The sequence below is a fragment of the Mesoplodon bidens genome (assembly GCF_964165515.1).
Source record: "Mesoplodon bidens genome assembly, chromosome: 6".
NCBI lineage: Eukaryota > Metazoa > Chordata > Mammalia > Artiodactyla > Ziphiidae > Mesoplodon > Mesoplodon bidens.
The window spans coordinates 452868-465769 of NC_138162.1; the positions used below are offsets into that span (position 1 = coordinate 452868).

At 50.3% G+C, this 12902-nt stretch overlaps 1 protein-coding gene across 8 annotated transcripts in view; it reads right to left on the reverse strand.

Annotated features, from left to right (window-relative positions):
• EHMT1 (euchromatic histone lysine methyltransferase 1) overlaps nt 1-12902 on the reverse strand; it is a 146452-nt gene that overhangs the window by 19606 nt on the left and 113944 nt on the right. For 7 of the 8 annotated variants that reach the window (XM_081237347.1, XM_081237344.1, XM_081237345.1 and 4 more), the window contains exons 16-18: nt 10013-10135; nt 4495-4596; nt 2823-2927 (exon numbers count right to left, since the gene is read on the reverse strand). In XM_081237347.1, coding sequence (XP_081093473.1) covers nt 2823-2927; nt 4495-4596; nt 10013-10135 — 330 coding nt within the window. Of the gene's footprint in view, nt 1-2822; nt 2928-4494; nt 4597-7505; nt 9128-10012; nt 10136-12902 lie in introns of those variants that run through there. The other variant, XM_081237350.1, reaches the window with a different exon arrangement.

A 12902-nucleotide genomic window follows, 5' to 3' on the forward strand; every position in this document is an offset into this window, starting at 1 on the left:
AATGCATCGAGTGAGAACGCAGGGAAGCAGAATGTTTCAGGTTCTGACATTAAAAACTGTCATGCAACAATTCTATACCCAGCAAAATATCTTTCAAAAGTGAGGGAAAAGGGCTTCCCTGGTGGAGCAGTGGTTGAGAGTCCGCCTGCCAATGCAGGGGACACGCGTTCGAGCCCTGGTCCGGGAAGATCCCACATGCCGCGGAGCAACTAAGCCCGTGCGCCACAACTACTGAGTCTGTGCTCTAGAGCCCGTGCGCCACAACTACTGAGCCCACATGCCACAGCTACTGAAGCCCATGCGTCTAGAGCCCGTGCTCCGCAACAAGAGAAGCACCACAATGAGAAGCCCGCGCACCGTAACAAAGAGTAGCCCCCGCTCTCCACAACTAGAGGAAGCCCGCGCACAGCAACAAAGACCCAACGCAGCCAAAAATAAATAAATTTAAAAAAAAAAAAAAGGTGAAGGAAAATAAGGACTTCGCAGGCATTAAAAAGCTGAAAGAATCCATCACAAGCTGCCCAGCACAGCAGGAAATGCTAACGGACATGAGACGCACAGAAGCAAACAGCAGTGGATGGACGGACCTGAGGAAGAGGTGACCACGGGAGCTGACACGCCAGGATTATTATAGCCTTTTCCAAAGTCACCGTTGTTTAAACAAACAACACTGTACTGTGGTGTTTATTTAGTAAAATGCACGAGAGGAACAGCATAAAGTTGGGGAGGGAGAAATGGAAGCTAATACTGTAAGGTTCTCCTTACAGGTCCTGAAGCTGCACTCAACAAGAGAGTACAACCCCAGCACTAAGACAGACCCCAGGTCAAGGCCCAGAAGACTGAGTCCGGCCACAGGGCAAAGCCAATCTAGGGAGAAAGGCTGCTTTCTAAACAACACTGCTGGAGCAGCTAGAGGTCCACACACCAGAAGAAAGAGCCTGATCCCTACCTCACACCACGTATGAACATTAACACCTAGACCTAAGGAACTGCGATCAAAAACACAGAGAGTCTCCAGGGTCATGGGTTTGGCAGTGATTTCACATGATTCATACAAAAAATAACTGATAAACTGGACTTCACCAAAATTAGAAACATGTGCTCCTCCAAAGACAATGGTTAGGATTTATGAAACACATTATCTGGTAAAGGACTTGTATCCAGAATACACAAAAACTCTCCAAGCTAGAGAGTAAGAAAATAAACAATCCAGTAAAAAAATGAGCAAAAGACCTGAACAGATCCTTCACCAAAGACGATAAAGACCGACTACATTAAGTGCTGGGGAGACCGTAAAGGAACCAGACTCTCCTACCCTGGAAACGGCTGCACCCACAGGAGTGGCAGCACTTGAGCAGGAAGGTCACAGCCCCACCAGGGAGCCCGGCCATGGTCCACAGGCATAGGACAAGCAAGCGGACGGCCTCTCACAGCAACAGAAAGGGAGGGGGGCCCAAGCTCAGATGGGACTACAAGAAGCGAGGCGGCGACAGGAAGCAGGTGGGCTGGTCACGTCTCGTTAAGGGGGGCTGGTTAGGAGGCACAGGAGGAAACCTAGGGGTAAGTGACATCCACTGTCCTGGTTGTGTGATGGTGGCTGGGGTTAGAATTTATCTAACTGTACACTTTAAATAGCACAGTCTGCCAGTCATACTTCAATGAAGCTACTGAAATAAAACAATGACGCTGTTTCATCATATAAATAAAAAACACACGACTCCATCAGTTCTTCCAATCCCTCAGAACAACCAGAACCTACACTGCTGGATGCTGCAAGGCCATGCGCTGCCCACGTGCCCAGACGGTCCAGTCCCACCCAAGCACCCAGGGCCGAGGCTGCTCCAAACCACGACCCCATCCCTCGAGGAACAAGGCAGAGTGTGACTGCCGTGTGCTGTAGCTTCCCCGGACCTTGTCGCCTCCCTCCGCACCACCCTCACCTGAAGCCCCCAGGGTTTCCCGGCCCTCAGCTGCTCTCATGTCCCAGGGCCCAGCTCTGTGGAGTTGGCAAAGACGTCCCCAACCAGCTGTGCCCGGCCCTCGGCTGGGAGCTGCTGCTCCTGTTTTCTGGGTGTGGGAGGGTCCTCACGCGGAGCACCCAGGAGGACTGACCAGTCACTGCTCCCATCCTTTCTTCAAACAGTCCAGTAAGGGCTCCGAACTGAGGGGTGGGCATGCCTTCCTGCCTCATTCCATTATCAGTTTAACGAGTGTGTGGCTAGACTTCCTACTTATGGCTTGGGTAACGCTGTAAAGGTGGACACAGCTCCACAGGCCACACCCTGTCTGTGTCCCAGGAGCCCTGTCCCTCCACCTGGGAAGCAGCACAGGGGCTTGTGCCAGAGCAGCCCCCCAACTCTGCCAGCCCTACCACCGCACCGGTTCTGAGGGTCTCTGAAGCCCGCCCGAGAAATTCCCCTTTGAGTTCATCAGATGCGCCTGGTGCTGCCTGTGACCAAACAGCCCCACTGATACACAGCGGAGGGCTGTTCCCAGAGGGACTGGTGAGTCCCCTGACCTTGGCCCAGGTGTGGGGTGGGCCCTGGGGCCTCGGACGTCACCACAGACATGGCAGGCAGTGTCTCTAAAGGCCTCTAAAAATGCAGCTCTGCCCGAGGAGCAGGTCTCAGGGACCTGTGCCCCTCGGTTCACATCCAGCAGCTGGCTGACACACAAAATAACCACTGGAAACCGCACTGGGTCAACACGTGGCTGGCGACTCAATGGGAAGAGGTCAGAGCCACAGGCAGGTGCTAGGACACTGCCACCCGACACACCCGTCCCCAGTCCTCCAGGGTCCGCCTCCCCGGGGGGAGACTCACGTTGTCCCGGATGTTGATGTCAGACCCCTTGGACAGCAGCAGTTTCACAAGGTCCACGTGCTTATACTCAGTGGCCCAAATCATGGGCGTCCAGCCGCCATCATCCTAATTTCAAAAGAAAGAAACAAACATCCATCACAGCTCCTAGAGACACAAGACGTGAGGCACCTCATCACTCAGGACCTGCAAGGAGGCCCCGGGGGGCGGGAGCCAGCCTGAGTCCCCATTTTGTTGGAGGAAACTGAGGCTCAGAGCGCTGCATGGGGATCTCGGGGATCTCAGCGAGCAGGCAGGGCCCACCGGGCAACTCGACACACCTGTGCGCATGTGACAGAGCCACCTAAGAAAAAGGCCAGAAGGCCACAGAGCAGACCCAGCTGCAGAGTCCGTGCCCGGCTGGCGGGAAGCACTGACCGGGACGCGCCTGCCCACCCTTCTGATCCCAGGACAGACTCCACGCACGAAGCAGGAGCAACAGCCAAGAACTACAGACAGACAGACGGATGAACATCAGGCCCAGAGATGAATGGAGGCCATGAAAAGTCCCAGCCCCTTCTTTAAGGGCCGGAGCAGAAGCTCACCGGGGCTGAACCCCCTGCAGGCTGGACCATGGCTGTGATGAGCTGGCTGTGTGCCGCTCTACCCCGGAGGCGACTCTTAGGAAATGAGTATTACGGTGCCAGTTCCTACTCTGCAAACACTCCAGCACAACATTCTCCACTTTCCAGTCGCCACATTTTCCTGATGGATGCACACGGCCTCCATGACTAAAGCGAGATGGTCCCTGCAGGCCTACCACGGGCACTGGGGACACGGCAGGGGCAACACAGCCCAGCCTGGGGGGAGAAACTCACAAAACCCGACCGAGTGGGAGATAAAAACCCAAAACAGGGGAAGGAGGCCCATGGACCCCACTAGAACAGAGGTTGGACAAACCACAATGCAGGGAGCTGCATTTCTGGTCCGTCTGGGAGGGTCTCACAGTCAGGGTGGTGGGCACGGGAGCTGGATTAGCAGCAATGGCTGGGCCAGAAGATGGGGGTGCCCTGTGATGGGAGATGGTCATCCCAGAGCTTCAAGTCATGTGCGGGCGGGGTCCTGGGGAGCGGAAGGGGGTCTCGGAGAACAGGAGGGGTCCCCGGTGAGTTAGAAGGCCCCACCCTCACTGGCTCTCCCCAGGCACTCACTCGCTCAGCAGACATGCACAGGACCTGCTCTGTAACCAGGCACTGCAGGTCACACAAACACCACGCCGGGGTCCTGACAGCAGGTGGACAAGAAGCAAACACACAGGGAAAGAGGTGGAATGTCCAACAGTGGCCAGTGCTGGGAGGGACGATGAGGTGCCACGGGGGTGGCATGGCACACAGGCCAGAGACCTTGCTCAAGTAGCAGCATCTGAACACAGGACACAAGGAGACCAGGGCAGCCCAGGTGGACACCTCAGGACAAGCCTGCAGCTGGGCAGCGGCACAGAGCTTGGCGAGCGGCCAGTGGGCAGGCCAGGAGGGAGGTGGACGGGGGCAGAGGATGAGGCCAGGCCTTCCAGGACCTGGCAGGGGTGGGGGGGTGGGGTGCCTCGGAGGGTGGAAGGGGCCAGGATCACCACGAAGGAGGACCACGCCTCTGGCCAGCCCGTCAGGTGCCATCACGAGTGGAGGAGGTGGTTTACCTGACAGTTGATGTCCATCTGCCCATTGGACAGCAGGTACTGAACCACATCATAGTGGCCTTTCTTGGCAGCCAGGTGCAAACAGGTGGAGCCCTCTGCGTCCTGCAACACAAATGCATTTAGGTCCCAAGAAATCACAGCGTGACGGGGCAAGCTCGCCGTGCAGCCTGACACTCGTCACGGCGGCTGACCACCTCCAGGTTGCGTCCGCTGGCCGCCGGGCACACCTCCTAGATGGCTTTTAGCTCCATCTTCTCAAGGACACTAAGGGTGCCACGTTAACTGAACCGTCTCAACAAAAAGGCTCCTTCCGGATCGCCGGTCTGAATGCAACGGCTATTATGCTGACACCGCTCTTGATACTTTTGCTACATGTGTACGTATCCACAAATGACGGTTTTATGTTTTTAAATTGTCTATAAATAACATATCATATACCTGTCTGCAATTCATATTTAGTTCAACATTATGGTCTGGAGATTTCACTTTGTAGAGAACACATAGCACTAGTTCACTTATGTCAACTGATGTAAAACTAGCCCAGTTTGTGCATTTGGTCGAGGAAGACTTGTTGTTTTTCACCAATATTCACCAAACATTGCAATACGTTTCCCGGATTCCTCGTGCAAGAGTTGCCCACGGGGTCCCCCAACACCGAGACCTCCCCCCAACAATGACATGCGTGTGCTGCTCCCCCAGGTGGGCTCAGCTGTGGGCTTCACGGGATTCTACGGCCAGGGAATGGGGCGTCTCGGGTGCTTGAAAGGCAGGCGCCTTCCCGGCACATCCCGGTCACACATCTCCTCTGCAGGGAACTGCCTGGTCACCTTCCTCACCCACTGCTTCCGGTTACTTTCCTTCATCTGTAGGAGGCCCTGACGCCCTCTGGCTGCAAAACCCTCTCCCGGCTGTAGCTGCCCTTCATGTACCTTGTGACACCTTTTGTGGATCAGAAATTCTGAATTCTAATGCATTTGACTTTATCAATCATTTTTGTACTTTTGTCTTGTTGAAGAAATCTTTCCCGATGCTGTAATCACAAAGCTAATCTTCCCTCTTAACCTCCAAAAGTTCTGTAATTTTGCCTCTTGTGTTTGATTCTTCTGTTTGCCACGTGCCTGACGTGTGCCCTGACCCTGCTCACTCAAGCCTGGTCCGTGTGTTAGCGTGTGTTCTCCAGGGAAGCAGAGCTGGTTCTCGCCTGCTCACTGGCTCAGACAAACGTCTGCCCTTGGCTGGAGGGCTTCGTCCTCTGACACTGGATGTAATTACGACATGGTTTTAGGGTTAGATGACCACCTTCCTATTTGTCCTACCTGCTTCTATTCCTCTTTTCCTGCTTTTTTAGTTACACAAGTATTTTTTAACATTCCGTTTTACTTCTTCTACTAGCTTTTTAAAAAGTTTTCCTTAAAGCTATACTCCTTTGAAATTATTGCCTTAATGTTCTGTAGGGATCACAATCTTCACCTTTCCCATCCACTTAGGTCAGTACTTATTCCCTCCCAGGAAAGAACTAAAACCCGAGGACCCTGCTCACATCCACCACTGGCTCCCCCTGTGCTCCTGCTGTCCTGTCTTACTTCCAAGTTTGTGTAAACTCCATCTTACAATATTCTTCTTGCTTTAAGCAGCCTTTGTCTTTTAAGAAATTTAAAGAAAACAAGTATTTACCATTTCTAGTATTTTAATTCCCCAAGAACGGGATTTTCCTCCCACAAACTTTAGTGTAAACCTGCTGGTAAGTCCTATCAGCTTTTGTGTACCTGAAAATGTTTTATTTCACAAGTGCTTTCTGAAGGACGCTTTTACTGGCTGTAGCATTCTGGGCTGACAATTTTTTTGAGTTTTTTTTCTTCCCTTTTAGCACAATAAGAATATCACTCCATTGGCTCCTGGCCTCCGTCGTTTCAAATGCAAAGTTGGCAAATTTTCGTAATGTTCACTTACACGTATTGTGTTTTTTTTCTGGGGCTGTGTTAAGGTTTTCAACAGTTTAACATGATGTATTTAGGTGTGGCAGCCTTAGTATTTATCCAGCTTGGGGTTTGTTGAGTTTCTTGAATCTGTAGGTTATTTTTCACCAAATTTGGGAAATTTATGACCATTTTTCCTTCAATAAATTTTTTTCCACTGGGTTTTCTCTCCTTTCTGGGACTCCAATTACACATCAGACAGCTCAATGTTGTCCTACAGTCTGCTTTTCAGACAGAATGGTTTCTCTGATTGGTCTTGGATTTCAAGGACCCTTTCTTCTACAGCACCCAGAGTGCTGCTAACAAGCTCATCGGTGAACTGTCTACTCCAGACCTCCTCCAATCACTTGTCCTGCAGGCTCCAGCTGCTTCTGTAAAGCCCTGAACACTGACCTCTTGCCTCTTCAGTGGTGCTTTGCTTGGGCGCTGGCTCCTGTGACGAGGCTGGGAAATCGTCCCCTGGCCGAGAACTGGGCAGAACTCACCCACCCATCCTAACGGAGAGGATTAATAACAGTTATCTATAAATAGTCATAGAAAAACTAAAGGTTTCCAGATCTCAAAAACCACCAAAAGCAAAGGACTAAATACCAGCTTGAAAAAATATTCACAACAAATGTAAATAACTATACACAAAAAAAGTTCACTTTGAGAGAAGCAAATTAAAATAGTAAAAAACAAATAAATAATCATTTTTGCATATCAAATTGTTAATTTTTTTTTTAACTGTAACGATCGGCACTTGTAAGAGTACAGGGAAATGAGTGCTCAGACACTCCCGGATGCAATTCAGAGAGAGGGATCAAAAGCCTTAGAAATGATTATATATTTTGATCTAGCAATTCCACACACACACCCAGAAATCTGTCTTAAAGAAATCAAACGTGCAAAGATTTAGCTATGAAATGTCTGTTGAAGCACTGTGTACAATAAAAACTGAAAATAACATAAATATTAAACAATCAGCAAATCTAAAAAAATGATACAAATTATATCATGAAATACAACACAGCCACTTGAAATAATGTTATAGAATATTTAATGACATAGAAAAAAGAGTGAGAAGTTAATTTGATGGGAACAAGGAGTTAATAAATTAGTATGAACAGAACGATCATTTTTTTGTTGGAAAAAATGTGTATTAATTTGAAGGGCTGTAGGATTTAGCATTTTTATTGTTATTGCGTGTGTGTGTATATGACATAAAACTTGCCCTTTTAACCATTTTAGAGCGATTCAGTGGCAACATGAATTGCTTTCACAGACCTGTACCATCACCACACTCTATCCTCAAAGCCTGTCCACCAGCCCAGGCAGAAGCTCGGTCACCACTCAGCAACAGTATCCCCCCCTCACCCCGGGTAACCTCCAATCTACTTTCAGTCTCTAAATCTGCCTGTCCCAGGTTCCGCACATAAGTGGAATCATACAATATTCGTCCTCCTGTGTCTGGCTTCTTTCACTCAGCATGACGTTCTCAAGTTCACCCGTGTTGCAGCCTTTGTCAGAGCTTCCTTCCTTTTTGAAGTAAGGCTGAATAACACTCCATCGTATGGATGGACCACATCCGGCTTATCCATCGCCCGTCAATGGACACTGGGTTGCTTCCACCTTTTAGTTACTGTAAACAATGCTGTGAACAAGGTGTGTACATACCTGTCCGTGTCCTTGCTTCCTGTTTCTTTGGGTACATACCCTGGATTGGAATTGCTGGATCATACAGTAATTCTATGTTTAACTGTTTGAGGAGCCACCAAACTGCTTTCCACAGTTAACTGCATCATGTTACGTTTCCACCAGCAACATATAAGAATTCCAATTTCTCCACATCTTTGCTAGCACTTATTTTCTGATTCTTAGATGACAGTTGTCCTAAGGGTCTCACCATGGTTTTGATTGCGTTTCCCTAATGACTAATGATGTTGAACATCTTTTCACGTGCTAACTGGCCATTCACATATCTTCTCTGGAGAAATGTCTACTCACAGTCTGCCCATTTCTGAGCTGGGCTGGAGTTTGTTATTGAGTGGTAGGACTTGTCAATATATTCTGGATAGTAAAGCCCTATCAGAGCATAATTTATGAATATCTTCTCCTTCTGTGGGTTGCCTCTTCACTCTCTTGAATAGTGTCCTTTGATGGACAAAAGTTTATTAATTTTGATGAAGTTTAAGTTACCTAGTTTTTCCTTTTATTGTCTGTGCTTTTGGTGTCATTACCCAAGAAATCATTGCCAAATCCAATGTCATATAGATTTTCCTGTCTTCTTCCAAGAGTTTTACGATTTTAACTCTTAAGTTTAGGTCTTTGATCCCCTTTGAGATTATTTCTGAATACATTGTAACCTCAGCCTTCTGCATGTGGAACAGTTTTCCCAGCACTTGTGAAAAGACACCCTCTCCTGCCATTGGATGCTCTGGGCCCCCTTAACAGTAATCACTTGATTGTATCTGCAAGGGTTTATTTCTGGGCACTCTATTCACTGTTCTATACGTCTGTCTCTAGGCCGGTACCACATGGTTTTGATTACTGTAGCTCTGTCATAAGTTTAAGTCAGGAAGTGTGAGGCCTCCAGCTTTGTTCTTTTGCAAGATTGTTTTGGTTGTTCAGGGTCCCTTAAGGTTCCCTATGAATTTTAGGATGGGTTTTTCTATAAGCTGTAAACAAAAAATAAGGCATTGGGATTCTGATAGGGATTGCACTGAATCTGGAGATCGGTCTCGGTAGCAATGACATTTTAACAATACACTCGGCACTCAGTATCCACGGATGCAGAACCCACGGATATGGAGGGCTGACTGTACTATTAAGGGACTCAAGCATCAGCGGGTTGTTATCTGCAGGGCTCCTGCAATCAACCCCCCGCAGATACTGAGGGATGAATGTACTGTCTTCTTCCAATCCATGAACACCATATAATTTCCATTTATCTGTGTCTTCTTTAATTTCTTTCAGCATTTTTTAGTGCACAAATCTTTCGCTTCCTTGGTTAAGTTTATTCCTAAGTATTTTATTCTTCTCAGTGCTATTGTAAATGGAATTGTTTTCTTAATTTCCTTTTCGGATAGTTCATCACAAGTGTACAGAAATACAACTGACATTTCTGTACTGATTTGGTATCTTACAACTTTCCTGAATGTATTTATTAGTACTAACAATTTTTTGTGTGGACTCTATGATTTTTTACATATAAGACCATGTCATCTGTGAACAGAGATCATTTTTCTTCCCCCTTTCCAATCTGGATGACTTCTATTTCTCTTTCTTGCCAGAAGAGAGAAGGTGTGCCTATCCAAAGAAGGAAGCTGAACACCTCTGCACACAAACTCCTTATCAGATGCCTGACTACCGTCAGGCATAGTGGATCCCGTGCTCACTAGTATTTTCCACAAATAAACCGGTAACCAAGTAAGGTGAACTACCTACTTCCAGACAACCCGGTGGATGCCTGGTGGCTACCAATTTCTGAAGACGTTCCAGCAGGAACCGGCCCTGCTCCTCTTCACGAGGAGCTTCTACATGTGCTTCTGAGCAGTGAGTACCTTCGGATCCACGAGGGCCCCGGCCTTGATGAGGTACTTCACCGCGTCTAAGTGGTTGTTTTCTGCCGCCTCCATCAGCGGGGTCCTCTGGTCCTCTGAGCAGGTGTCGATGTTGGCGCCCGCCTGGTGAAAGGAGGGACAGCTCAGGTGTGACAGCTGCCACCGTAGCCACACCCAGTGAGGAAACGTTTCCCAGGCTCAGCACTTGGAAACAGAGGGGTCTCAGGGGCTACATTAAGTCTTTCTATCGACTAAGCCTGAATCTTCCAAAGCAGAATTCAGAGACATGATTATTCTATAACTATCAAACCTTTAGTTCAAGAAGAGCATTTCATTTCTAAGCTAATTGGGTAAAAATGCTTACAGTAACGTTAGTGACAGCACCTTTAGAAATAAGAAAGAAGGTGAGACCCCAGAGCAGGCAAAGAAAGGGTGCGGAGGGGGACTCAGCAAGGCAGGGCCAGGAGGCAGGCAGTGGCCCAGCCTGCAGTGACCGTGGGGCCCTAGCTCAGGGGCCTCAGAGACCTCTGTCTCGGGCTGTTCTAAACACTTGCCAAAATAAACTGAACAAAAACTCATTTCCAGGATGTATTTTCCAATGGAGTATGTACTTGAAAACCAATGAGCCAGGAGGTATACTTGGGTAAATCGTCTGTTTGAAACTGAAACGCCCAACCTTAAAGTGGGTTTTCCACTAACAGCAAAGCAAGTGTTTGGCAGTTGAACATTTTAAAAGAGCTAGTACTTATAAGGCTGAAAATAGTATTGTTTTTACTACTAGCAAGTAAAAAACAAAAGTAACCCAGTTTAGTAAGAAATTTAAAAATAGACCTAGAATGGTACACATGGAAAGCCAGGGGAACTGAGGTGGTCAGGGATGGAGAAGGAGACTCAGCTGTTCCCATGGAGCAGAGCTGATGTCGGAGAGCAGGGACGTCCAGGTAGGAGACGAGTGGGGGACACAGGCCAGATGGCCCAACCTGAGGGCGAGGTAGAGCCAGGACTCCACAGCAGCTAACTTTAACAACGAAACTTGGAAAACCACACAAGATAAAGGTGCGGGGTGGGGGTCTGCGTAGCGCTAACAAGGCCAGCGTGGGGTCGGCCACGCTCCGCCAGGCTGCACAGGCCAGGATGTGCCCTCTGCCGGTGAGAGGCCAGGCGCCGCCTGTAACTGGGTGCACACACTTAGCAAGACCCCCCCACCCCCAAACCACCCTGAACACCCAGGGGTGCGAGAGCCCGGGCCACAAGCCTGCCTGGGGGACGGTCTGGAAGGGAGGAGCCCACAGGCCGGGCAGCCCCCGACAGGGCCCACGTCTGAGAGGCCCAGACGGGCGGATGACCAAGAGCAGAGCCATGGGCCGCACGGTGCAGAGGGTCGGGGTTGGGGGGCCAGGCCCCGCCACCCGACACCCAGGTAGAGTGTGAGGACGGCTGCTCGGTGTGCTTGTCTGAAATCTGCACCGGCCAGTGACGGCCCCAACCACCAGCACGGAGGCCCCGCACAGGGCCATGTGGGCAACCCAGGACCACACCAGGGAAGTCAGCCCAAAGGCTAGTGATCATCACCAGGAAGAGGCAGGGGTGGCCAGGAGACAACGTGGAGAGATCTGAGACACGGAAGGAGGCGGGAGGAGGGCCTCCACCCAGAGGGAACAGAGGGCCCAGGAGGTGCGGGGCGAGCACAGCCCACGGCACGTCCTGGGCTCTCAGGGGGCAGGGCAGCGGTTGTCGCTCTGTCCCTCCGCTCTGGGCCCATGACTGCTAGAAAACACACCTTTTCCTATTAGAAGATGCCTCCTGGGCTCACGGCCTGCAGAGCAGGTAAAAGCAAAGCTGGCGAGATGGACCCCAGATGCAAGCAAACACTAACACAGAGGGACAGGACGGCGACAGAGCCGGGGAGCAGATGGAGGCCCAGGTAGGAGAAGTCAAAGCAGTGACCACAAGTGGGGACACACCCAGGCCCAGGCCCGGAGAGCTGCGCGGCAGGTCACTCTGACCACGGGCATGCCCGGTGCTGGCCAAAGGTTGGGGCTGGCCAAGGGTACCGGAGGGTGTCAGTGGCAGCGACCAGCACAGCTGCCCCTGACCTCGTGCTCCCACACACCGGACGTGCACCCGAGCGCCCCAGAATGCGTCCTGCTGGGGTTTCGTTTAATGTTGTTATTTAAATTAAGTGTCCACCTGTGGCAGGGCCACTGTGCCGCAGTTGCCTGGATGGAGCTGTTTCCAGCGAGACCTCGGCATGAAAATTAAACAGGCTGGGAAATACCCGAACCGCTCCTCACAGGGGCTCCTCCACTGACCCCAAGTGTAAGCGAGGGTGCCTGCTGCCTGGGGCCAGGGCCAGAGCCCAGCCGGAGGAGGGCACGTGAGGTGGGCACCCACCAAAGCTGCGCCTCCAAGAAACAATACCCTCGGATTCGGGGCAAAGCAGAGGAAATCCGTCCAACATCGGATGGGTTCTAGGGGAGAAGAGGACACAAGAGCACAGCCCCCAAGTCAGGAAGTCTGCAGCCTGGGTCACCAAGTTAACCACCAGGCTGACAATCCAATCTGAAGTGGTGTCACACGGTCGCGCCTCCAGGCTCCGGGTAGACGGGACAGAGTCATAAAGATCGCTGATGTATAAAGCGTCGGTTTTTTCCAAAATACGTAACATTTTATTCTGCAATAGCTTACAACTCACAAGAAGCTGCAAAACAGAACACAGAGCTCCTGTGTTCTTTGCCCCAGACAGTCATCCACTATCACGGCCAGTGGGGAGAAGCAGGAAATGGGGCAGCGGATCAGTGAATGACTCTTAGGCTTTTGCTCTTTGAATGAAAGAGGCAGACAAAGAATTCACACTGTGTGAGGTTTAGAAGTGGACAGAGCTGAGCCA